Source organism: Salminus brasiliensis, chromosome 1 (assembly GCF_030463535.1).
Source record: "Salminus brasiliensis chromosome 1, fSalBra1.hap2, whole genome shotgun sequence".
Classification (NCBI taxonomy): Eukaryota; Metazoa; Chordata; class Actinopteri; order Characiformes; family Bryconidae; genus Salminus; species Salminus brasiliensis.
In genome coordinates, this window is record NC_132878.1 from 97,843,094 (window position 1) to 97,870,332 (window position 27,239).

General features: G+C 43.2%; 1 protein-coding gene across 2 annotated transcripts; it reads right to left on the reverse strand.

Annotated features, from left to right (window-relative positions):
• Positions 1-970: 970 nt before the first annotated feature.
• On the reverse strand, positions 971-26,409 carry smarcc1a (SWI/SNF related BAF chromatin remodeling complex subunit C1a). 2 transcript variants are annotated; one of them, XM_072692552.1, is made up of 28 exons: positions 26,207-26,409; positions 23,915-24,034; positions 23,514-23,599; positions 23,103-23,184; positions 22,929-23,021; positions 22,591-22,660; positions 22,202-22,271; positions 20,832-20,907; positions 20,383-20,508; positions 18,801-18,895; positions 17,699-17,826; positions 16,886-16,945; positions 16,750-16,787; positions 16,524-16,645; positions 16,329-16,400; positions 16,076-16,189; positions 15,214-15,367; positions 14,487-14,597; positions 14,345-14,401; positions 13,834-14,092; positions 13,466-13,627; positions 10,107-10,162; positions 9,307-9,454; positions 9,044-9,201; positions 7,709-7,843; positions 5,511-5,844; positions 5,288-5,416; positions 971-4,141 (listed from the first exon to the last, which is right to left on the reverse strand). In XM_072692552.1, the coding sequence occupies exons 1-28, from the start codon at positions 26,396-26,398 to the stop codon at positions 4,047-4,049; spliced, it is 3,342 nt and encodes a 1,113-aa protein (XP_072548653.1). In that variant the 5' UTR covers positions 26,399-26,409; the 3' UTR covers positions 971-4,046. The 2 variants fall into 2 exon arrangements, with proteins under 2 accessions (XP_072548653.1, XP_072548651.1); XM_072692550.1 differs by having other exon boundaries at positions 18,801-18,919.
• Between the last annotated feature and the right edge of the window lie 830 nt (positions 26,410-27,239).

Below are 27,239 nucleotides of genomic sequence, written 5' to 3' on the forward strand. Positions count from 1 at the left end.
CGCTGGGTTTTGAATCTGCAGAATCGAGTAATCAGAGCAGAAACAATACGGAGTGTGATGCTTATTTTCCAGCCTGAAACAACCTTTCATTTTCAAGATCCCACCATTCCACTCACATCGGGCTTAGATACACTATACAGACAAAAGTATTGGGACAGCAGCTCATTCACTGCTTCTTCTGAGTTGATGCTGCTGCTTCTGTTGGAGTAACTGTCTCTACTGTCCAGAGAAGACTAGATTTTGGAGGAGCATTGTTTTGAGGACTTGATTGCATTCAGCAATGAGCGTTAGTGGGGTCAGGATGGAGGATGATCGCCATCTCAACTCATCTCAATAGTACTGGATGGAGCTCCACCACCATCATTCCAGAGAACACCGTTCTTCCACAGCTCAATGCTGGGGGGCTTTAGACCCCTCTAGCCCACGCCTGGCCTAGAATAGGTTTTTCTGCCCAGAGTCTCCTATTCTGTTACATTTACGGCATTTAGCTGAGGCTCTTATCCAGAGCCACTTACAAGGTTACTCATATTACAGAGGAGGTGCCAATGTAGTGTTAGGAGTCTTGCCCAGGGACTCTTATTGGTGTAGCACAGCATAGTCACCCAGACTCAGGAGAATCGAACCACAGTCTCCCACAGGGTGTAGTAGCTCACTGGTGGCAGGTAGTGGTGCCATCTGTTGCACCACACCAACCATCTATTGGCAGTAGTTCTTCTCTACAGGGACTAGACAAGCTGTGTGTGCATTTGCACATCTGTCTCAGCAATGGGTGCAGCTTAAAGTAGCTGAATGCACTCATTAGAAGGAGTGTCCACAGACAGATGTTAAATCCAGCTCATTAAACTAACTCAGAAAATAAATCAGACCACTGTAACAGTGTTTGGATCTCAGTACCGGTACCGTGCCAGTTAAAACTTTATTTAATAAAAAAAGGAAAGAAAAAGCTACAAACTTCCAAAGAACAGTGATCTCAGAGTCTACACAAACTTTATTTTCTTAAAAATACATTACCTTAAAATAACGAAGCAATAAAGGATATATATGGAGGGGAAGGAGGAGAGATTTAAGGGGGTTAGCTCCTGTCTCATTAAAGATACCGTCCAGAAACAGTTTTTGGAAGATGTACACAAGTGTGTAAAGGTGTGTGAACGTGTGTATGAGTGTGTGTGTAGTGTAGAGGGCCATGTTCGTACTAAGGGCACGGATCACCTGAGGAAAAAACAGGAGGAGGGCGAAACTCCTCCACACAGCAGTAATGCAGCAGTCATATGGGCAGAGAGAGAGAGAGAGAGAGAAATAAAAAGAGGAAGAGCGAGAGACATAGAGAGAGGTAGTAGAGAGAGAGGTAGAGTGAGGCAGGGCAGCTACAGTATAATAAGCACCTAAAGGAGGAACACTAAGCAGCAGCTACTGAAAAGAAGCAACACAGCCCTCCAGCTTCAGAGACAGAGAGAGAGAGCGTAGCCGTTAACAGTAGAATCTCCAGTGCATCTGCTAGCTACAGCAGCTAAAGCTAACCAAGTGAATGGGCACTTCACTAACACAGTCATGTGCGGTGTGTGTGTGTGTGTGTGTGAGAGAGAGAGTGTGTGTGTGTTTATGCACGGTCCATGGCCTCAAAAGCATACAGTGTGTCTCTGAACCATAGCAGAGTCGCTAGCATGTGTGCTAGCTACAGTACAGGATGTGTCTCTAGTACCCGTGTTGGCTACAGTAGCTCAAGCTAACCGACTGCAACTGTAAACACAGCTATATGTGCGGTGCGTTCACATCTCGGAACCTCCGAATTACCTCAAGGCTGCTAGCCGTAGCAGCTAAAGCTAACAGCTGTTCATTTTCTACCCCTGTACTTTGCTTCAGATCTGCAAACGGCGCTAAAGAGTGTTTGAATGTTTGTATCCGTGAACAAACACGAACAGTCTATAGTACGTCAGCTAGCTATGACCGCTAAAGCTAATCAAGTGAATGAGGACTTTAACACGGATGTTCCCTACAGTAGCTAAAGCTAACCAACTGCAACGACTGAATGGCCTAATTTACGAAGCCTGCTATATGTTTCTCAACTTCACATCAGCCGAAATGTACATTTTTACCTCAGACGTTCTCACAGTTGCCAGCCATAGCAGCTAAAGCTAGCCAACTCTCAAACACGAACAACCTACAAACACTGGCTAGCTATTGTAGCAAAATGGCACTTTGTGCCTCAGATCAGTATTGAACACCAAAATGTGCAGTTTCGCTATGCCAGTTTCCATCAAATCATTTAGCAACAGCAGCTAAAATGAACCGCAAGAACTTGGGCATGGACATTGAGTACAGTGACGATTTACAGGTCTAATAAAGCTGTTTACAGCAAGTAATGCTAACCAAGTCAGACTGCACAACGCGCATGTCCTAGCTATTGTAGCTAAAGCTAAACAAGCTAATGCACTGTGAGCACAGGCTCTTGTGTAAGGCGCAGCACTGAAGCTAACATTTGCATTCACACCACAGCTGCTAAAGCTAGCCAAACGCATGTTGTGACCACACTGTCCTACTACAACACCAGCACATCCACACGCTTCTGAATTATACTCTGATTTCAGAGATCTTGACTGATCAGAGGCCTGTGTGTGGACATTTTTCACACCACAGCAGCTTCCAGAACGTCTGCTTAGGTTTAAGCGTGGCTAGTTTCTAAAACAGCTGTATGTCGTTAGTTTCTGCACTGTATTCATAAGGGCCTGGGTCTCCACCATCTACAATCGGTCAACTACAGCGGTTCCAAGGGCTGTTCATGGTTCCTGATCCTCTGAGCGGTACAGAGCACTGAAGTGTGTGTGTGTGCGCTCATGCATGTGTGAGTTATACCTGCACTCAAGACCTCATCGATTACCACTTGAGCTTGAGCGCTACAGGGTAAAGAGAGCAGGTGACCATGCAGAGCTCCATAAAACACACTCCTCGACAGGCTGCTGGGTTATAAAGCTTTGGAAACACAGATGCACACACACAAACTCTCACACCAGGTCCAGAAGACTAAGTTCAGCAGAGGTAGATTCTTAGACAAGGTGAAGAAGGGAAGCTCCACTTGACTGCCAGCAGAGACCGACTCTACATGCATATGTGTAAAACACAGACTCTCACGCGCACACACTCTAGATGGGCTATAGCAGGAGGCCAAAGCTGCTCACTGGCTTATTTGCTACAGTGTGATTCCGAATAGAGAGCTTAGAGGGCTGCTAATAAAATGGCCTTTACCTCTATGCGTCAAGCTTACACAGATTTAGCACAATATACACATACGAGTCCACTCACATTATTACAGGGAAAAGCCAACAGCAAGCAGCTCTGACTCCACCCACTGCCCACCAAAACCACACAGAGAGCTGTATTAGCATTAGTAGTTCTAAATCCTGGGCTGGTGCAGTGTAGGGCTGCACAACATACCATTAGTTAATCTGCAATGAGATCTAGCGTTGTATTATTGGTATTCGTGAAAGCTAGAATATGCAAATGAGCCCTATAACCAATCCCAATGACCTTACTGAGGCTTGTGTGTGTTTTGATGAATCCGTGTATTTAAGCAGACCAAAAATCAAAATACTAGCATTCGACCTACATTGTGCAGCCCTACTGTACAATCATTTCCTGCTCTAGCGCAGCCAGTTCAACTGAAGCGGAGCTTGTAATGAGAACAGCTGAACCAGAGGTCAGAGCAGGAAGACACCAACACACCTCCAGGACTGAGAAACCCTGATTTCTAAGAAGGGGAGCCTACAGGCTAGGTCAGGTCAGGCCAGGCCGGGAAACAGAAGGCCAGAGTGAAGGCAGCAGCATGTGCAGAAAGAGCAGCATGTCTGCCTGTGTGTTCAGACAACGAGTGTGTGCACGTCGTATGGGCTGTGTGGGTATATGTATGTATATGGTTGTGTGTGAGGTGCGATTTCAGTGTGAAGGGTTTGGGGCTGAAAGCCAAATCAGTAGAAAGTTACAAGAGCAGGTCAATATCAGAAATATCAGAATAGAGGAGGCATCGTAAAGTCAGGAGGTGAGAACTGTGCGAGTTAGTTCTCGGCTGGGCGGGCAGGGATCGAGGATGCTGGAGCCGGAGGTATCCCATCAGGCTGTGCAGCAGCAGTAGGAGGAGGTGGGCCAGGATCTGTAATAAGAAAAACAGAGTTATTACACCTTCTAGAGAAGAGACTCTAGAGTTTTAGTTTATGAGGCTATTCATAAATATAATGGATCAATAGCAGGGTAGGTGTCAATCTGTATATTGACAAATTGAGATTTTGGGAAAACTGTATCAATTATCATTTATTACATTTTAAGAGTTTACAAGTAAAGATTGGAGGCAGACAGTGGTTCATTTTGTCTGGTGTTTAAACTGTTCTGACTGGATAAAAAGCACATTTCTTTTAGATTATTATGAATATGATAGTATTTTTACACTGACAGTTCCTAAAATTTAACAATTGTCTTGCTTACAGTATTACAATATACTAAATGGTAACCTCTGTATCGCGATGCATACATCACCAGGTTCCTGCTAAGACACAGCTCAGCTTTAGATTTAATGAAGCACCTTATGGACCTGGCTTGTAACTAACTCACTAACTACCCTCCACAAGGGTGCAATTAGCACTCAAGGGCGTAACAATAGTGTTGCTTTCCATCAAACACTGCTGCTCTTGCTGTTAAATTCATTTAAACACAGGTTTAAAAATGAGCGATTTACCCTTTACACCTCCATATATGGAAGCAAAGCTGCAAAAACAGCCAGTTCTGAAACCACAACTATAAACATGCTTACATATGACCACCCATCTCTCCTACATTCCCACCCTTTTTCTGGAAAGATAAGGAATGTCCACAAACTGTAGAGCGACACTTATGACTTATCCTTATATCCTTCACTGTTACCTTAAAGAGCTTTTAGAAGCAACCACTCTGAAGGGGCTCATTACATGTAATGTGCCTGTATTGTGATTTATACACTTGTACAATACAATGAGACTTCTGTCCCAGCTTAGAAAGCCAGGGTCAGAGCATAGGGTGATCTGCAGCATCCCTGGATAAGCAGAGAGGTTCAGAGCATTGCTGAAGAGTCCAACAGTGGCAGGTTAGGGATCATAGGTACAGAATCCACAACCCTATCATCAATAACCCTGTACTTTAACCACTAAGCCACTACTGCCCTCATGAGAGCTGAAATAAATAAAATGACAAAAAAAAACATACGCCCTTGAACTACAAACAGTTCTACACTTTACACACATACACACACCACTCAGTAAACACTTACACATGCCATTGGGGGCTCCAGGGTGTCTGGGTCCCATCATAGGGGGCATGCCTCCTGGAGGAGGACCTCCAGCAGGTGGCCCTGGCATCATCCGGCTTGGCATGGGCTGACCTGGTCCAACCATTGGTCCTATTTAAACACAAACCCGGCATCAGTACTTTTCACGCTCAGATGTTGGATTCTGAGGTGCCTTAAAAATCAATGTGGCTTTGTGTGGACAGACCTGACTGTGCTGGGTGGTGGGGTCCCATGGGGTGGTGCATTGGTGGGTACCCCGATCCAGGATGACCAGGGTGTCCGGGGTGCATGCCTGGCGGGGGCCCGTGTGGAGGGGGGCCATGGGGCAGTGGTCCGTGTGGTGGGGGGCCATGGCCTGGGGGTCCGTGTGGTTGAGGCGGAGCCCCATGGTGACCCCCTGCGCCCTGCTGAGCCGCTGCAGCGGCTGCTGCCGCCGCCTGCTGCTCCATCTGCTGGCGGGCCTTCATCTCTGCATACTTCAGCTGCTCCATGTGGAACGCCTGCCTCTCCGTCAACAGCTGCTGCCTCTGGAGTTCCAGCTGTAAGAGAGAGGAGGGACTTCAGTCAAAGCACTTTAAGAAAGCATGAACAGAGAGGTTCAGTAATGCACATTTTTCAGGTTCATTTTTTCTATCTGGGAATCATTTTAAAGGAACAGAACTAGTTTAATACAGACAAATGTCGCTCATAAATCATGATAAATGAAAAGGGCAGTATAGGTATTTATACACAAGGGTCCATATGACAGACTTATTGTCATAAAAAATGACCATGGGATGTGTGTGGTTTTATACACAACTAATTTACACACTATTTTTAAGCAACAAAGAGGTTGGAAAACAGGCCATTTCTGGTACTGTGCCTGTTGTCACTGTAAAAGACAGTGGCTTGTTTTTGGATATATGATGAGACTGATTCAGTGCTGACCCTACTACTCTCAGACTCCAACTGATGCTGCATCTACCTGTGCAATCTTTTAATAGAAGCTCTTACAAGTCAGGCTTCAACTGAAGCTTATTTTACCGTTACAGAACACACCAAATTAATTAAAATGATTATTAATTATAATCACTATAATTAATAAGCATCCTAATTTCTTCAATGCTAAGTAAATAACTAATATGTAAAGATGCACGTATTCGTCACTGTACTGTGTGTCCTACGCATTTACCCATCTGTGGTAGTGAACTAGGGGCATACCCAGAGCGGTGGGCAGCCAACTCCAGCACCCAGGGAGCAGAGAGGGTGAAGGGCCTTGCCCAAGGGCCCAACAGTGGCAGCTTGCCGAGCCCGGGTATCAAACCCACGACCCAGTCAGTCATGGCAAGCCCAGAGCTCTAACCACTGAGCCTCCACCGCCCCTAGGATGAATGAACCTAACTCGGGACATTTCTGTATATGAGGTGCCAATGTTGGATATTGGCACTCCACAAAGTGTACTAAACTAAATGATTCCCCAAACAGTCTATACATTTTTTTGGATTAATACATTTAGTGTCCATTTGCTTCGGACGTCCTTAGAATCTCAAAGAAGCCTCTTAGTAGGTTTATCTGTGGTCAAGCTGATGGTGAAACACCACTGAACACACGCTACCCTTACCAAAATAAAAGCAATTCATGCAAAACATGCTGATTATCTAAAGCAGACACAGCCCGTACTAAAGCTCTGAGCAGAGTTATATAAAGACACATTCTTTACGCACTATTTCCAGCTGCTAAACTGGGTTACTCTCCGCAGCCGTGACACATCAACATCCTGCACTGCTTCATCACGTTAAAGTGTGAGGACAGCAGCGCTCACACTTTCACTTGTGCAGATAACAGTAGAGTCTGGCACGAGAAGGAGACAAGCCAAAACTGGTGGTGTTGCATTTGCAGCACAAGGCTAAGACCTCCAACATGAACAGTAGTGGTGCAATAAGACTTGAATGCTTAATAAAATTAATCATGAATGAACTGGGATCAGTTTAGAAATTACTTTGGCCGTGCAGTTACAATTAGGCTGCACGCAGATTGTATAACCTCCTTTTAAAGCTACAGTTCAGCCACAAACATTTTACACTGCATTTACAACACAAGTCTCCTCAAACCATGTGGAGGTCTGCAGTTATCTCTAATAGACTTTAATAGAAGTGATTTCTGACACTGTAGAACTTACTCTTCTCTACAAAATCAGGACAAAACATGCCGCTACAGCCGTTGTAAGCTTTGCAACACACTTTTGTCCATTTTAAAAAGATACATTATGTCGTACAGGATGTCTAGGACAATCGACTACATGGGAATTCCAAGAGAAAACTGTAAATTGATTTTTGACACATCCACCATGTTTTGTGCAGGCCCAGAGGAGGACGCAGGGCTGTAGGAAGGGAAATGTAACTGGAGAACGTGGGAAATCCTCACCGCCTCTTTCTCCCGGTCCATTATCGTCTCCAGCTCCTCAAAGTGACGGAGTTTAATCTCCAGCTTCTTCATCTGAGTCTCCACCAGCAGAGCCACCAGAGACTTGATCTTCCTCTCCTCCACAGCAGCCAAGTGCTGAAACAGAGGGAAAGAGACGAGTAAATAATCCAAAAGTTTGCCAAGTGTATGAAATAAATATTTACTGCAGCTATATTAAGACAGCGAGCGGCAAAAACCTCCACAGGTTAAATAAGTCACAGTGAGGGGCTGAGAGTTCTTAAAACGCCACTGAACAAAAATTAACGGTTGAATGAAGCTCAATGTTTGGTCCACAGTCATGCAATGTTTAAGGATACTGAGGTGGAGGAAAGACTGACCTATCTAAGACCAAAATCTACAAGGACACATCTATGCAGAGATAAAACACAAAGTTATATATATTGCATTATATTCATCAAGATTATTGAAAACTGTTCAATATAAAACTGGTTAAAATCCACATTGAATCTGTGTCTCTCTCTCTCTCGCCGACACGACTGCCTGGTCACATGAAAACAAACTAAAAGACAAGATGGATAAAATAACAGACCAAAACAAATAAAAATAAATACAGATTTAGGAAGAGGTATGTTACAAAAATAGAAATGTGAATACATTTGTCTGATCTGATTGAATAAACCTGAGCTATTTGAAGAGGAGTTACTGAATTGTTAATAAATAATAATGTAAATTATACATAAACATGAAATATCTACTGTATTATACTGTAATATACTGTATTGTGATTAGTTGGACACTGATGTAATTTTCAATCAAATTAAATGTGTATATTTTATAACTGCTGTTGTCACAAAGCAGCTTTACTGGAATCCAGGAATTTGACTTCCGCCTTTAGCCCATCTGTGCAGCGGACACACACAAGCCCAGAGCAGTGGGATCTTTGAGCCTGGTTATCAAATCCACAATCCTGTCATCAATAATACAGCGCTCTAAGCACTGAGCTACCAGTGGTTTGCAATGCATCATACATACATAGCTTTACATTTTAAGTACTGTCTGACTCCACTGCTACTCTGCACTTTAGAAGATGAGCTGCTTCTGACTGAAGCTCTTTATTTCTGACCTAAAAGCTAGGCTCAAGCTCAAACTCCAAACTCTACTACCTACAGGAACACACAGCCAACTTCACGTCACAGGGTAAGTGTATGCTGTTTCAGGATAGGGGTCAATCTTTTTTTTTTTTTTTGCACTCAACATCCCACCCAGGATTTTCCAGAGATATATCAGCCCCATTTCCAGCCATTCTGTGTACCTCCTGAGTAAACAGTGATCTACCTTAGCTTTGGTTGCAGCGGAGGCGAGTGCAGCAGCTGCAGCGGTGGCGATGTTGCCTTCTCCCACTTCCAGGTCCAGTTTCTTCTTGCCCTCGTCCGGTGTATCCCCAGCTTCCTTGCTCTCTTCCGACACGTCCATTGACTCCTCCTTGTCTTTCTCTGAAACAGGCCCATGAGAAATTAATGTCAACTCCAATGACAGCAAATGATCTGTAGTTTTAATCTGCAGTGTGTAGTTTTTACATTGACAGTATAAGTATTTACCAGCATCAGGAGCAGCAGTTTTTGTCTCTCCTTCACCCTCCTCTTCCTCACGCTCAGGTTTTTCTGTCGTTTCAGTTTTCACCTTCTCTCCCTCCGCCGGTTTCTCCGCTGAATCATTTGGCTTCTCTGCTTCATCCTTGGTCTCCGCCTGATTTCAATGCATGATTATTATTGTACAAATGAATATTTATTCATAGTTATTATTTTTCACAATAACACTACGTCCAAATGTTAGTGGAGACCCTTTATAATAAAGGCATTGAGCTATTTCAAGTTGCAGCAATGGCTGACAGATGTGCAAATGTGCACACAGCTTGTCGAGTCCCTGTAGTGAAGTACTGCCAATAGAATAGGACTCTCTGGAGCAGAACATCATGACCCTATTGGCACCATGCTGCCTTATGCCAGATGTGAGGTGGAGGGTTATAAAGCCCCCCAGCATTGAGCTGTGGAGCAGTGGAAGAACTGTGTTCTCTAGAATGATGTTGGAGCTCCATCCAGTACTTTTGGGATGATGGTGGTGTGGTGATCATCTAAAATCATGGCCTCACTAATGCTCTTGTTACTGAATGCAATCAAATCATAAAAATGCTCCTCCTCCAAAATCTAGTAGAAAGTCTTCTCTGGACAGTAGAGACAGTTGCTCCAACGAAAGCAGGACACACGCCAATATCCATAATTTCAGAAGAAACAATGCGTTAGATGACCCAATACTTTTGTCCGTATGGTGTATAATCTGCTCTGCATGAATGAAAAGCTGTTTTCATACAAATTCATTATCAGGTGGAGGCCTAACTGACCTTGTCCGTCTGCTGAGGCTCCGAGTCTGTGTCCATCTTCTCCGGCTCTGTTGTTTCTGAAAAAGATGAGAACAAAAAGGAAACCCTGTTAACGTTTCCATGTGGACGTTCTGGCTTGGGCAAGACTTTTAACTGGCTTCACATCATGTCCTTTTCTAACACACTTGGGAAAGGAGAATCAGACGTGTAGGCGTAGATCACTAAGGACCTCACTGAGGAGTAGGGATGCACCGATCCACTGTTTTCTGTTCCAATACAGATACCGAGTCACTTTGCGCATCGGTCGATTCCCGATACTGATCTGATACCACTGTTGAATTAATAGGTCATATACCTGTCCACCTGGGAGAGAAATAAGGCATCAGGATTGACGTAATTATTACTTTATTAACATTATAAAACATACTATAACAAACAAACACACTGGACACTGGGTAAATGTGCTAGACCTTGGCACAGTGTTGTCTGGGCTCGAGACTTTTATTCTGAAATTGGAAGTCTGTGAGACTAAAGAGGAGCGAGCAACCCCTCCCTTCTTGGTTCTCCTTATATAAAAGACAACCTGGATTACTTGCTGATCGTTGACGACAGGTCAGGTCCCTGGGTTACGAAGCCGAGAATACCGGCAGTGCAAGAATCTGACTCCAGATTTTGAATCAGACTAATTATCTGATACCCGATCCAGCTAATTTTGAGAGTATCGGGGCCAATATCCAATCCTAGTTTCGGATCTGTGCATCCCTATAAAGGAGTCATTTCAACACTAACACTTACATTCATAATACTGCAACTTCAAACAACGTATTGTACACCTCTACTGAACCGTAACCTGTGAAGACCGGCTACAGAACCACTGAACCAGACACCGGAGCACACACAGAGGGTTGGAGGCAGCAGCTGATTCAGGGCCGGTGGAAGAATCCAGCATTTAATCAATAGTGCTTTGTGGGCAGTTCAGTCAGGCTGGGGCAGGGAGAGGGGAGCGCTGCAGTTATTCATACTGGTAATAAAGGGGGATAAAGAGTGCAGGAGAGTTTATCAGGCAGCTAATAGCTGCCTGTCTCTGAAGACAAACTGTGCAACAGTCAGTGCTCTGTGTGTGTGGGGAGCTGGAAAAGAGAGATGGGGCGGACTGAACAGGCGGAGGATTGGCTGGAGCTGTGCGAGAGTCCCATTCACCATCAAGTGGTGATGGTGAAGGCTAACATCATCATCTTAAAGTGCTGGCAACACACAAACACTGAAGCTCAACATGCTTGCAGGAGAACGCTAACTGGTAACTTGACAGTAAAGGGTGAGGCAGGACCAGAAAATAAGGACAGTTACGGTCTACGGGGGACTCACACAGAGAGAGAGAGGCAGTAACAGATACAGAGACAGAATAAACAGGTAGACAGACAGACCGATAAACCTCCGCCTACCGTCATTATTAGCCATGGTAGCACATTTGGATGAGCTTGCCCTTTAAGAAGACATGCCGAGTAAAATGCAGTGAAGCACTTGTGGTTGATCAGCTGCGAGTGTGTGTTATGGCCTCAGTAATAAATCATAGTATTGGGCTTTGCATATGTGCGTATTCCAAGCGTTGGTACACTGAACTCACATTAACTGACCCAGATTCAACCCTTCCCCCCACAGCCCATCTGCCAGCATCACTCTAATCCAAATGGTCATCTCCCTTACACGTGCACAGAGCCTCAGTCACTACTGCTTGAAGCTCATGTTGAGGAAAATAATAATAATAATAATAATAATAATTAAAAAAAGAAAGCCCGGCACCTTGCAGACAAATCCCTAACCATCTCCAGTCTAGTACCCGAATATGATATTTAACTGCACCTCAAGCTCAGTCTGACATGTGCCACTCTCATCTGTATGGGTAGACTGTTCACACCAGCTCGCATATTCACGCCGGTTGCTATAGTAACGACACTGACTAGGCAGGGGTACAACACAGCAAACACTTTTGTGCATGGATTTGTTACAGGGCTGGGTCTGATTCTTTCCCTTTGCCCCCCACCAGATATCAAATTCAGCCTTTTATGCTGAAATCTGACTTAAAGCAACATAATTGTAGCATTACCACCTTGAAATCGCAGCTTCACAACACCACTTATGGTACTCCAACTGTAATGGGGAGAATGGTGTCTCCAACGTTGCAAATCTGGACTCGGAACGGGCAGGAACACACTTACCACACCTGTCTAGAGCTGCGTAAGCAGAGTCAGTGTAAAATCCTGCTAGATTACTCCTACAGTGAAATACACCATTATGACTCTGGTTATGCAGCGATACACAGTTCTGGAGAGAGGTTTTCCTGCAGCTCCATCACCAAAGCTCCATAATAGCAATTGACCAACAGTAGCCAGAACGCCTTTATAACAATCCGTGGTGAAGCAACGGGATTCTGTAAACGGTATTTTAAGGTAAAACGTGCTGTGACATGAACCCAAATCAAAATCACTGTTAATGTGCTAAATGAACGATTATACAAGCTCCTTCAGTTCTTCAAGTTCTCCTCCATGTTGTTTCCATGTCTCAGACTTGAACAGGGTGGAGTCAGGTGATCACATATACAGTAGTATGTTTTAAGGGGGCAGAGCTAGGAAAGCAACAGCTAAATAAAAATAGCAAAAAAAAAAAAAAAAAAAAACTGACATAATTGGCATGGGCAAAATTACATCTATTTAATGGTCCCGACGGTCACTTTCGGCACAATTTTCAAGCCCTAGGAAAACTGCCACATATTGTTGCTTTAAATCAGCACCCTAGTGGATCAGTAAGGCCTGTAGTCTGCAAACTTATGACTGCAGAAATGTAATACTGTAGTAATTTCCTAATAAAAGCAACACTTTGTGTTTCTTAGATGAACACAATCAATAAAGTGATTATGGTATTATAAATGACCTAAAAATGAATAATGCAGTACTACACTACAGGTAAATGAATGTGAACCCTATTGACAAAACTTATTTCTTCTTATGTTTGCATCTAAAAAGCTAAAACAGCCATTAGAAACAAGGCTGCTCCCACTCTACCACAATCTGTACATCTCCACCCATTTACAGTGCTGCTCTAGCAGCTACCTCTGGTGGACACAGTTGGGATAACAGGGGACTCTTCAGAAACCAGGGGTGTAAAACCTCAAGCTGCGACCCTGCAGTTAAATATTTTATACACTTGATTCGTCTCATTAAGTGCTCAATAAACTTGCGACAGAAAACACGACCCAAGGGGGTGCTGAGCGTGTAATGAATGTGCTCTGTGGATAGGGGCTCTAAAAGTATTAAGACACCAATTCCATTTAATTAAGATTAAGACTTGGAGGACCTATGGAAACCCTGCCAGTCTGATTTTACCTGTTTTCTCTGGCTCATCCGGTGCAGTGCCAGCGATGCCGCTGCTCTCCAGACCAAAGGATGGATCCACCTTCCCAGTGTTTCTGGCTGCTTCCTGCACTTTCTTCACATGAGCCTCCACCAGCTCTGCAGGAACCTCCTCACGTACACGAGAAAACTCCTCTACACACACAATCAAGAAGGATAAGTAAGACACAGCCTCCAAACAGCAACAGGGCCACATTTATGCCAGAAGCATACATGCCAGAAGGTTGGCATCATGATGTGTGTGTGTGTGGAACGAGATGGCACTGTGTGTATAACAATGTATAATGCCAGAAGGGTTTGAGAACCACTGGCTCAATAGTCCAGCCCTAATGCAAACTCACCGAGGGCGGCTTTGGCGGCAGCAGCGGCCACTCTAGGGTCCACCACGGAGGCGAGGAAGGCCACAGTGCTCATGACAGGGTTTCCTGATTGGCTGAAGGGGACAGGCTGGTAGGCTAGGGGTCCAAGAGTTGCCTCTGAACTCTCCAGGTACGGATCCTCGATGGGCAGCCGGAGGAAGTGCAAGATACACTCGTCCTGAGTGCGGCTCCCCACGTGCTCCGAAACCTTGTTCCAGTCGTCCTTGTACATCTCCAGAGCCTGCAGAAGACACCGTGCAGGAGATTAACCACAACCAAACATCAGCATCACGTTCCACTTCAGTAACAGCAGACCTAATCTTCTGATGGGAGGAGCTACAGTCTCATTAGAGTGAATATTAGTAACGCTCTAAATGTAGGTACTCTGATATATACTGAGGAGGCGGAGCTACAGTCTCTATTTAGGGTAAATAGGCTACTGTGCAAAAGCAATAGACAAACTGCACCTTCTGTGTCTGGCCACTGGTCTTACCTCCAACAGCAGCAGAGTTTCTTGCTCAGTCCATTCTCTGGTACTGCTTCCTTTGCTCTGAAACACAATTTTATTACAATTATTAACGACTTGCTTAACCTTTAAATGTCCAAAGAGCCATGAAACATCTGCCTTTGCTCACTTTGGTGCTCTTCTTGGAGTACATGTCTGTGCGCAGTCCAAAATTCTGCAGGTCTGTGGGCTTGTCTTTGCTTTTTTCAGGGAAGTTCAGCATCTGCTGAGCAGGAGGAACCTGGCAGACAGAAATAAGAAGGATTTGATCAAAATACAAGTGTCAAGAGCGTAAAAAGCTTGACTTAAAAATATTAAAGCTGAAACTTGAATTAGCCAAGAGATCTATAGCTTAAATTCAGACTCAAGCAACGTTACAACAGTTGCTCTGCACCAAAATCTAATTTACACAATTATTCAAATGTCTGGGGTTTATTGATCATGTGTATGGATAACCATTTTAAAAAGGACCTTATGTTTCCAGCGTATTTGCTTATATTGTGGATTTTGCATTCTAGAAAAACTGCTCATTAAGAATTTGAAGTTTGTTCCTCAAGTTTCATTTCAAACAACAATCTTATATCCCATTAATTAGCAGTGTGCTAACTGCACGCTTAACTCTACCAATTAAGTCAAAACAACTTGGAGTGCATCCTGATTTAGGCATGTAGTTATCGCTGTGCTAACTGGTGGAGTATATGTTTCTATAACTACACTAGAAGCTAAAACTACATATAACAAATCTTAGTTAATGCTTATGTTCTGGCAACATTCTGCACCACAATACGTCTAATTTTGGCTGAGTCACGTCAAGATGCTGACCACCCAAAGCAAACGCTGCTGTTTCAAAGACTGACCTGTGGAGGGCGGTGGTGAAGCGGAACAAGGCCTGAGGGTGTGTCAGCCAGTACGTTGAAATGGGGTGTCGGCGGGGGTCCCATGGGCAGTGGTCTGCTCTCGGCATCTACCTGATAGTTAATTAGGCCCCACTGCTCCAGAAATGCATGCACCCTGACACACACACACACACAATAATAATAAATCTGTTTTGAAGAGAAGCCAACTGAAAACACTGGGTCTGCACTTTCAGGCCTCTTTATACATCCATGACCTACAGAACTCATACCTTTATAAACACACATGACTTTATACCTAATATAAACTAGAACACTCAACTTTCCAGACTAGGAGTAGTCCGGCCAAAAATTTAAAGCACCTTGATTGATTGCTGACCCTGAATGCATTAATCAGCCAAGACAAGCATGCTCCCTGATATCTGCTTCATTAGCTTACAACAGACGCAATGCTAATGCTGCTAAACAGTAGACTTGAGTCCTAGTTCGGTCATCCTTTACTTCCTATAAGACCTGTTTACAACCCAAGGTATAATATTTATATAAGGTATTTAATATGTATATATTAATCCAGTTTGAACCGACACACTGGTAGTCCCATCATTTACCATTAGTTTTTAAGGGTTCCTCTTAAGCAGTGACATCATCAGGCATTCAGTTGGACCATACTGCAATGGGTTTTTTGAGAGAGATTTTTGAAGCTTGTAAAAATGTGCTAGACATATTACCCTGGCATGTCTAGCAGTAAACTGAAAAAGCAAATGGACTGCTTGCCCGACCGCAGGTAACTGTGTATACATTAGCTTATTGCACAACCTGTAACAGCCTGTTATAGATATGCAGATCATTAGGGATTTTTATGTACCTCATTACAGCACACACGTCTCCGGTCAGATTACGTCTGCAGGAAGTGGAGGTCAGGTACTCCTGAGGGTTCAGCCGGTACGTATCAATCATGAAGTTACGATACGCCAAGTATCTGAGCAGAGAGAATCAGCATTACGGATAAAATGACAACACAAAGACTGTCTAAAAGGATCATACATTAAAAAGCCCTGATTAAGTAGAAAAGCTTGCATATTCCACAGCGTACAGCTCTTCTGCTGGTGTGAACTTACATCTCAGGAGATTTTGATTTGTTCTTGCCGTTGAAGAACTCTGGTAAGGCTCGCCTTTCGATTTCATGTATGCTAAAACAAAGACAAAAAAAAGCATTATATACTAATATTTTAATAAACCTCAAACTATTACACAGCATAATATTCATTAGAAGATCCTAATAAAAACTCAAACAGAGAGAGGGACGCTCTTACGAGTTGTAGTCGAACCAGGCCGAGTAACTGGGGATGATGATGTGATGGGTTTGTTCGGTCACGTTATCCTCACCAGAGTCGATCAGGCGGTTCACCTCAGCTTTACCCTGATCCTCATCATCCTGTCAAGGAACCACAGATGCATACATCAGCAAAGAGCAGAGCCTTTTGTCGTACATACATATTCACTCTACACCACAAAAAAGTACAAGAAACTATTGCTTACTTTGCCCCCAGATGCCACCGAGCCGTCTTCCTGTTCGTCTGAGAGAGAAAGAAATTTAACAGAAGAAAATTAATAGAACCGTTTAAGAATATCAAAACACACAAGATAGCACCCTGCAGACAGGGGGCGTCCTTACCCAGGTCAGCCACAGTTCCTCCCTTCACTGGCGCATTCTCACTGTCTTTCTTCTGATTCACTGTAAAAACAGAAAACCAACAAAGAAACCCTCAGTTTAGTCAGCTAACTTAACTAAAAGTATTTTTTTAGTCCGGTTAAATTGGACTCTGGTTCGTTTTCACCCTTGATGCAGTTCGTTTGGGCAAGTGTGAAAACACTAATTGCACTCGTATACATACCAAAACACCCGTTCTGAGATCCTTGAGAACTCTGGAGCGGTTTATTTTAAGAAAGTATGCGAATGAGCCTCAATACGACCAAACTCTCTGGTGTACTCCAAGTTTGTTCATCTGTTCTACTGCCCAGAAACATTTGTACACTGGTCCAGAACACAGGAGCTTCTTCCTGTATTAGCTTTCACACTCCCGCCCTAGACAGCTCTGTCTGACCAATCAGTAGAGAGAATGTTCTCAGGTGGTTTGAAGTGAGATGGGATTTCTATCCTAAAATATTAACCAACCAAACCAAGAGGAAACGCTCCAATGTTTACAAACTCATCTGATCTGTAGCAAAGCAAACTGACAATCAGTGACCCCAATCTACATTCTAATAAGAACACCAACATTTTATATAAACCTTTATTATTAACATTGTTTTTATTATAAATCTGTACTTACTGACTGTAAGAGTCTGTGGGAACCCTGCTTTAGAAAAACTCTGGAATAAGCTTCACATAGGCAGCTGCTTTTATAACCTCTACACCAGACATCAGAACATCCTATAGCTGATCCAGGCCACACGGTGTTCAGTCAAACATGATCAAATCACTCACCGTTTTTGGGCAGCGAAACCTCCTCCATTCCTGGTACAGGCGAAGGATCCTCCATGTCCTTGGTGAGATCCTCATCCTGTTCATCATCATCACGGTGACCACGCCTTTTCCAGTGCGGCCCTGGGTTCCTGGGATGGTAGAACAGGAAGAGTGAGCATGTCTGACACGGCACTGCCTTTCTAATTCACTATAGCTGTGACCATAACATCCATCATTAGTGCTGCGCTATATAAAGAGGCGCTGTTTAGCTCTGTTAGAGTAACAGTAGAAACACAAACTTGGTGAGAAAAAAAAAAGGTGGTTCATGACTATAACTCTTCTACATGAGCCTGAGTGGTCAACTCCAGTTCGTTACACTGTCTGTTGCTTGCCAACAAAGACTCTGAATGCATTCTGGTTCATTTTTTATATGGTGAGCTACACAGTTCACTAGAAATGAGCAGTGCACTGCAGGAGACTAGCCCCCTTAAAATCATGCCTCAATTCCACTTAATAGTGTCCTAAAACATAAACAGGGACCTATTTCATTTAAAGCCTGAATTTACAACACTGATGGCACTGATGGCAACACTGAGTGCAAGTGTTAATTAGCTCAGAACATTGGATAATCAGTTCTTCCTCTGCTCCACAGCTCAATACTGGCAGGCTTTATACCCCTCTAGCCAACACCTGGCATAAGGCAGCATGGAGCCAATAGGTTCATATGCACCTATTCTATTGGCAGTACTTCTCTACAGATGTATTGGTCATCATATGTTGAGCTGGTCTACCAGCTTGTTTACCAGTATAGGGCAAGTTATGGCTTGGATGATCAGCTTTTCAACCACCTTGACCTTCAAGGACCAGTTTGGTGTTTATCTGGATTCTGAAGCAGGGGAATACTGTAGGCTATGATGCAGTTATTTGTTCTTCACTTCTACCAATCAGGGCTCAGACCCAGAGTGCCGAAAACGGCCATAACACCGACTACAGAGCGGCGCATGGCTACAGCGGTCTATTCTACAGATGCAAATGTACTTCAAATGTGATGTGGGGGATATTTTTGGTCAGATTATCGCTTTAAGAGGTGCAAGTGGTGAGGGAGGTGGGTGGGAGCAATTACCCTTTCTTTCCACCCTTCTTGCGGGACTCAGCAGGAGTGCTCGGTGGGGATGGAGAGCGCCGCCTCTTCTTTCCTCCAGCCAGGGACTTTCGCTCCTTACGATCGGGCGTACGGGAAGACTGATCAGTAACCATGGTGACGGAGTGAGGGATGAGAGAAAGAGCGAGAGAATGCCAGAATATGAGAATGGAACGGTTTCACACACAGCAGGGAGGGGCAGGGGGCTGACCAAGGGACAAGAAAGGGAAGGAGGGAGGGGCGGAGGATGAGGAAGGGTGGAGTGAGGAGGAAGAGCTATAGAGCATGGGTGACACACACGAAAACAGACACACACAGGCCTGGGGACTATTTGATAGAGTGTGAGCTCAGTAGGTGTGAGCAATACAGCAGAAGTGTAAGAGGAGTTCAACACAGTCATCCCAAAGAAACTTCAACAACTAGATGGAACAAATAAATTTAATATCGAACTGTGAGGTCCTAAACTACGGTACAAGCCATGACTGAGGACCGTTTAACCTCCAGTAACTATGCTTTACAATACACAGAAGTGTGTCTGTGGGCCAATGACGGGTAATTTCAGTCCTGTAGGCTTTTGTAGTGTTGCACCGATGCTGAATCTGCATCAGCGCAGATACTGGCACTTACACCAATACCAACAGTCAAAAGCTGTTTGGTGAAGCTGAGAGAGATTCTGCTTCCCTACCTGCATATGTCTGTTTCTGCAAACCTTTCAAATGTGCAGTTCCTTAACCAGTAAACACTGTTCTTTACTGATTTATAGCCATCTATCGAGTCCCCAAGTCAGAATTGGTTTTGGTACATGGTATCGGAAGATACTTGAAAATCTGATATCAGTATAGGAAAGGAACAGTGGTATCTGTGCAGCCCTGTTTTTTTGCTTTTCCAGCTCAAGCACACCTGATTATTGCCAGGTTTAGTAGGTCTGTTAGAGCAGGGAAAATCGGCACGCTCTGCTGTGGGAAACCCTGTTGCCCACCCCTGCTGTAGAGACTATGGCTTATTTTCACTTAACAGCCCTGCTTAAATGAGATGTACAGTTCAATGCGGTATTTTCAGCTTAGTCAGATAACTTCAGTCCACAGCCAAGCTTTTACAATAAGAGAAGAGCTGATGGACATTCAATGTGAAAACAATGAGCAGTACCATGTCACTAAGTAGATGCTGCTGATTAAATGTCTGCATTAATGATGTGGGCATGGCTGGTTGATGCAGTGAATCAGCATTGCATTTGAAGCTTCCTTGTGTAACATTTTCAGGTAAATATTTATTTTGAAATCTTCTTTAGGTCTTTTATCTTTTAATCTGATCAGACATTTCAGTACTGACAACACCGTGTAGGAGAACAAACGTATTCATGTTCAGGTGTATTTATCCATTATAGTATGAGCTCTATTCTGCCAAAAAGTAAATACTACCCATTAGAGATGGCTTAGTTTTACTCGTTTAATTAGTTTCACTTCTGGCTTAAGGAACTGAATTAATGGATAAACCGGCTTTACAAAATGTACAACCCATCAGCCAATTTGTGAACGTTCAACAACACAGCAAAATTGTGCCTTACCTCCTCCTCTCTGGGGAAGATTTTCTGCCGGAAGCTCACTGGCTTCCTGTTTTCATCCACCTCATAGTCCTCCTCGTTCATCCACTCATTGAACGCATCAGTGTCAATCACCCATTTGGCATGCACCTGAGACAGGTAAACAAAAACAGACAATATTTACTTAAAAAGGACCTCAACACACGGTGTCTTATAGGTAAGGTTTGGGCTGTTGTGTACATTTCCAGTAGTAAACAAGATCTTTCTGAATAAAATACTTCTGCTTCATCTTATGCATGTTTGACCCAATCATCCCTCCTCCTCACTGCTGCAGTCTAGTCTTTACACCACCAGTAAAGTAAACAGAACGAGTAAATCAACCAGAAATTAATATTACTTATAAACCACACAAATATGTTCATGAACTAATCAAGACAAGATCTTCTGATCTAAGCAGATTTCAGCATTCTTACCCTCCAAGGTTTCTCTGAGCTCGGCGGGTCCTCAACCTCTCCGTCCACATCACTGGTGGACACCCAGGTATCGTAACTGAAGAGTGGAAAAATAGGAGACATTTTAGGACAGTCCCCAAAAAGATGGTCAGAAATGGAACATTTTACCACATAGTTTAAAAACCTGGTCCTCAGACACAGTGGGGGCTTTCCAACTTTGATACAATACTCAGAAATCATATTAGATTTTATAAGTTACTATTATAATAAAATGCCACAATGGCCACGCTAAAGGATAATCGGCTGATTTTGAGGCACATCGAGCTGATTACTCAAGCTGGTCCCAAACATTTAATTACGTATGGTGTAAATAACTTTTTAGCCCACCAGTCTGCTCAGTGTAGTCTCATTAGAAACACTTTGCTACCCACAGATAATTGAATGTATTGTAATTAACAGTATTGCGATACACAATATACTTATGAGTATATAGTCAAAATTGTCGGTGCTTAAAAACTCTTGATTAAATGCATGTTTCATTATATAGAATTTATTGGACATGTTTAACTGGATGGAGCAAAACGTCTAACAGTAGTCACTGTAGCATGGGACATTAGGAAAGCAGGTTTGCTAAAATTCTGAAGCTACTTGAGAATTTTATGTGTAACAAAATATTGAGCTAAATACACATCGTCAGAATGTCTATACATTTTTTTTTTTAACCATATCACCCAACTGTAACAGACCTTGCGTGTTAAACAATGTTAACCCATAAGAGCCAGGCTGAAGATGGTTATAATCTGAATGCATATGATGTTCAATGCTAGATCATTGTAAAGTGCGGGCGCTGTGACGACTGAAGGACAACTATGGGTCACAACTGTTGGAACGTCACTGTCTGGGGTCTCAATTTTAACATCTGTAGACCCAGGTCTAAAACATGAATAGCATCAATACTGTAAAAAAAAAAAAAAAAAGAAGTGCAGAGTCAATGCACATCAACGAACCATGACTCTCACCAACCATTTACCCCAGACAGTATGGGAAGCATTTTGCACAAATAACTTTACTACCTCGCTGGACTCTATTTATTGCACACTGCATAATTTGCACACTACCCCTAAATTATTTATTATTCTCTGTCTGTACTGTGTTGTGTTATCTGTCTGTACTTGTACGGTGTTGCACTTGTGTTCTGTATGCACTGTGTCTATGTTGCACCATGGTCCTGGAGGAACATTGTTTCTCTGTATGTAGTAGAAATGACAATAAAACCCACTTGACTTTTGATATTATTTGTCCCTTGGGTCAGTTCCCACACTTACCATATGACATATTACAACATTAAATTGATGTTTAATGTTATATGTGATAGAAAAGGACAAACACACCTGTCAGGGTAATTGCCCCAGTGTACCAGCACCTGCTTGTCTTTCCGCATAACTGGGCGCAGCCACTCCTCTGCAAAACACAGCGTGATAATGCAGTCAGCATTAATGAACCAACCAATGGTGCAAGAATACATGGGTGCACTGAAATATCAAACTACGATACACGTCTTTGTGTCGCTTGGGTGATAATGCAGTCACAGTATGATACGGGGTTTAGTTTTTCGATTACATAGATAATTACTGACTTCCTTTTGAAAAGTAGGATCTAGTCAAATCACAACACCACGTGAGTATCACTGACCGCCTGGAGTTACCATAAATAAATGTAATAGTACTAATGCAGTGTAAAGGTACAGATACTTTGCGATGATCATTTATGTGGAACTGACCGTCTTCGGACTGAGAGGGGGAGGGACAGATGTGGTGTGTGGCTTTGGACTTATCGTCGGTGATTGAGCCCTGAAGAAAAGACAAGATAAAACAGCAGTGAAATTTAATAATAATACACAAGTTAAAAAAATAAAATAAAAAGGCCTGACTGATGCTTAAAGCTGGACCAGAATCAGAAGCTGGGACAAACTACCAGATATCAGGCTGACTTTTAGGCAGATTCAGTCGTTCCTCTGACCTAAACACTTCCTAAATGCTACTAAATAAATAAATGATTTTTTTTATCCTCCTCACTGAAAATTAATATAGATATAACCTCTGCCATCATGTTTCTAACCTGATGTCTCTTGACGATGTCTTTAAGTTTGCCTGCTTGCTTTTGGTCCACGTCGGATGCGATGTACACAACAGGTCGGGTCAAGCAGTTGTTCTGAAGGAAGCGAGATTAAAAATCAAAGTTAAGAAGTTGAAATTTGAGCAAATTACAAATGTCCGATCTAGAAAAGCTTACCTGAGCAAGTGTTTTCTCAATATTCATGAACATCTCCACATTTCTGTCCATTCTCGATGGGTTCTGCAGATCAAACCTTCGCCTGAAAACACAAAACATTTATTTATTTATTTTTTGTTTATATGAAATCTGAACTCTGAGTCATGCTGCTTAGTGCTGATGGCACTGATGTCCATCACATTTCTCATGTGATGTCGATCAGCAGTAATTAGTTAATGTAACTCACGTTATCAGACACTTATCCAGACCTCCTACATGCGAGTCATGTTACACAGGTAGGAAAATGTTTGGAGGTTTGATGCGAACTGGGAATCAAACTCCAGTCAAGAAGAGCAGTTTTGATACACACCATGTTACACCAACACCACAAGTCATAAGGTTTAAGCATAATGTTAGAATCAGACCACTCACCAGCCCTGCTCACTCTTAAACTTGTAGGCTGACCCCAGAATGTGACATAATGCTCCACCAGGCTTGAAGTCCAAGAAGCTCTTTGCCTAAAAAATAATAATAAAAAATAAATAAATAAATAAATAAATAAAATCATATAGGACAGAACAGAAAGCATCAGATGCCATTCCTGATATAAATCAGTGTCTGTTAGGATGTTGAACTGTTGTAAGGTCATATTAAGACTGATAATTTCTAGAATCTGAGAATGAGAACGCCTGGTAAGCAAAGAGAAAAATAACTAAACTTTAAAAGCCAGGTTTTTGCAGGACAGTAAGGACATGGCTCTACACAAAGAGGGAAAAAGAGACTTTTGTGTAAAACAAAGAGAGTGAAAGTAGCATCTGTGAATCAGCACTTACTGGCAGTTTGGTGAGGGCCGGGTTGCTCACCCTTCGGCCAAAAGCGTCCTCCTGAAACTGGAGCAGCTGCACCACCAGCCCTGCCAGAGTCTTGCATGATGGAGAGTCGGCCTGGACATGCTGCAGAAAACACAAAGACTATTAGTATGTTCACTTGAAAGACATGACAGGTGAATACTGCATTACCAGATCTATAAAATACCTTTATCTCTGCACCCTATTCTCACCACACACATTCAGTACAGAGCGCCGCATCAGTGCTGCACCGTCCCGTCTGTTTACTGACCAAAAGCCTTCCTAATTACAATATTTAATTGCAATTTCTTTACTCCACATTTGCACACTTGCACTGTATGCGCTCTACATTGCACTACATAGCTCCTCTGTCTGCTTGCATACTGTTGAAACGACAGTGGCTTTAGTGCTAATTCCAGTTCTTCTAAGATCCACCATTCATCAAACAAGGGCAGAACCATTGCTCTAACGAGGTCATGCTTGCAAAGGCTGAACATGCAATGGCTAAAAGGGTCACTGTGATTTAAAAAGGTTCATTATTTTACTAATATACAGGTGATAGACAGAGGCTTGAGCAAGACTTGCATGGACCACGACCCTAAAACTCAGTTCTTGAGTAAACTAAACCTTTAAAAATGAAAATTAAACTGCTGACTCAGACAGACATTAAGTTACCTTACTGATACATAGATTATAAACAGACACGGGTTAAAATTAGTTTCTGCCCTAAATTGCAGCTCACGATCTTCTGTCTAAAACTGTCTAATGTATACGACTAATAAATAAAATTAGTGCCACTAGACGGACTAAAAGCTTACTGAAACCCACTAAACTTACTTGTATATACTTATTTAGTATATCAGAATCAGAATCTCTATTTCACCAAGTATGTTACCCATACAAGGAATTTGTCTTGATGAGAGCAACACGTATGACAAGTAACAAAACACAAAGAACACAGTCTTAAACTAAAGGAAAATGACACAAAACAATACATATCGTAGGAGATAAATTAAAAAAGTAAGAAGTACTAAAGGTAATAAAGAGCTGAAAATATATTTACAGAAAGAAAAGAACATCTGTACAGGTGTGCAAATAGTCATAGTGCATATTATAGTATATGGGACATCTACAGACATCGGCTAAGCTTCTGTACGAACCGCCGTCCTAAAATCAAGCGCTGAAGTTCACCACTGTTCAGCACGGCTCTCTAACAGATAATCTATCAGATAATATCTATAAATAAGAGATGCACCCACTGTGTTGTTAAGAGAACCCTACTTTTAACAAACACTAAAGAGGTTACTAAACCTGAGAATGGTCTGTATGAACCTCCACCCCAAACTTCAGTTCTTAAGATCTTCATAGTAAACCAAGCCATTTAGGAATGATCCTACATCATATCTGTCTAATAAGCTACTTCAACTAAACTAAGGGACCCATTGTTTATCAGGACATTTTTAACCATTTTATGGGAAATCCCAAGACATTAAGGCTGGCTAAGACTGCAGCCCTATAATCCAGCTGATCACTGAATTGCTGAGCCTTCAATAATAACAATAATTATTATTATTACCAGCCTAACAGCTGTCTAATACCACCACACAGGCTCTGAACCACTGTTTTACCAGGGCTAGGTTGGCTTTCTTGCTGCCAGCATGACTGATTCATCCAGGTGCATCTGATAATATACTAATAACCTTTAAAAAACACAAATATTGCAGCTAATAGAGTTCAGAGAGACTCCAGCTAACTTGCAGAGGCACTCATACAATGAATCAATTAGCCAGCCAGCTAGCTAGCTGCCTCCACGAAAATCACCACTAACTGTGTAAATATCTGCATTAAAGCAGCTAGCTGTCTCTACACCGAGACTTTATTAACTATATCATCTTGATTATGCTGAGAAAATGAAGAAAAGCTGGTTAAAACTGAGCAGAAACACAGAAAACAAGCGCGCACTCGTTAGCGAGCTCACCCCACCACAAACCAAAACACCGTTAGCTTAGCATAGCTCACTTCGGACCGCTTCAACCGAACGGAGCTTTAAAACTCACAGAAAACCAACAGATACGGCGGATAAAAGGATAAATATATAAGCTTTATAATGCTCGAGGGGTTCAGACAGCGGTAGAGCCCGGAATCAGTGAGCTGAGCCCGGTGTTGTAGAGCAGCAGGTCACGCCGCTCCTCGTTAACTCTATTGTGTGTGTGCGCGCGCGGGCCGCGTTAGCATTAGCGTTAGCGTTAGCGTTAGCATTAGCATTAGCTCGCTAACCTTTTTGTAGTGTTTCCCGACCCACTGCCGCACCGCCTCCAGCTGCGACACCGTCTCCCCGCTCTCCCAGAACTTCGCCGACGGACCGCCGTCCTTTTTCCTCCCGACCGCGGCTCCTGTTCCCGCCGCGCCGGCTCCGGTCCCGGTTCCCCCGGCCGCTCCCCCCGCTGTTCCCGCTCCGGTCGCCGCCATCCTCGCGCCGCTCAACTGCTAGTCCGCGCTTGGCCGCGCGCTGCGCTCATTTACCGAGCACGCGCAGCCTCGCGAGGTTAAACACGGCAGCGCCTCCAACGGCGGAGCAGAGTAACGGCACCCGCCACGGAAAAACAAAAAAACAAAACCTTGCATCTCCTAGAGGAACATTGCTGTGAGGATTTGATGGAGACCACAGTGTTAGTGAGGTCAGTGTTAGTGACCCCACCTCGTCATCCTCACCTCATCCCAAAAGTACTGGATGGAGCTCCACCACCATCCATCATTCCAGAGGACACAGCTCTTCCACTGCTCCACAGCTCCTCAATGCTGGGGGGCTTTATACCCCTCTAGCCCACGCCTGGCGTTATTAGGCAGCATGGAGCTGATAGGATCATGATGTTGATCTGCTCCAGAGAGTCCTATTCTATTGGCAGTACTTCTTCTCTACAGGGACTAGACAAGCTGTTTGTGTGCATTTGCACATCTGTGTCAGCAATGGGTGCAGCTTAAAGTAGCTGAATGCATTCATTAGAAGGAGTGTCCACAAACTTTTGTCCAAAAAAGTGCATATATGTGTGTGTGTGTGTATGTGTGTGTGTGTGCTACATACATCTGCCCAGTATTGTTTGGTTGGCGAAGCTTTCTGAACAAATGCGACACCTAGTGGTGAAATCAAGCAATGGCGCTGTTTATTTCCAGAGAAAGACTCTGAGAACCCTGGAAAGAAACACACTTATTATTCTTGTGTTAATTAAAGTCAGATATGTGTTAATTAGAACAATCTATACTCTACGGCTGAATTTATTATTATTTTAATCAAATAATAATTTTCTGTTAT

Coding starts and splice junctions, on each gene's coding strand:
- smarcc1a (XM_072692550.1), bottom strand. CDS start 26,398: ATGGCGGCGACCGGAGCGGGAACAGCGGGGGGAGCGGCCGGGGGAACC. Junction 16,646..16,749: donor CGGTGGCATCTGGGGGCAAA/GTAAGCAATAGT, acceptor GTTCCTTGACAG/GATGATGAGGATCAGGGTAA. Junction 10,163..13,465: donor GGATGAGCCAGAGAAAACAG/GTAAAATCAGAC, acceptor CATCTTTTTCAG/AAACAACAGAGCCGGAGAAG.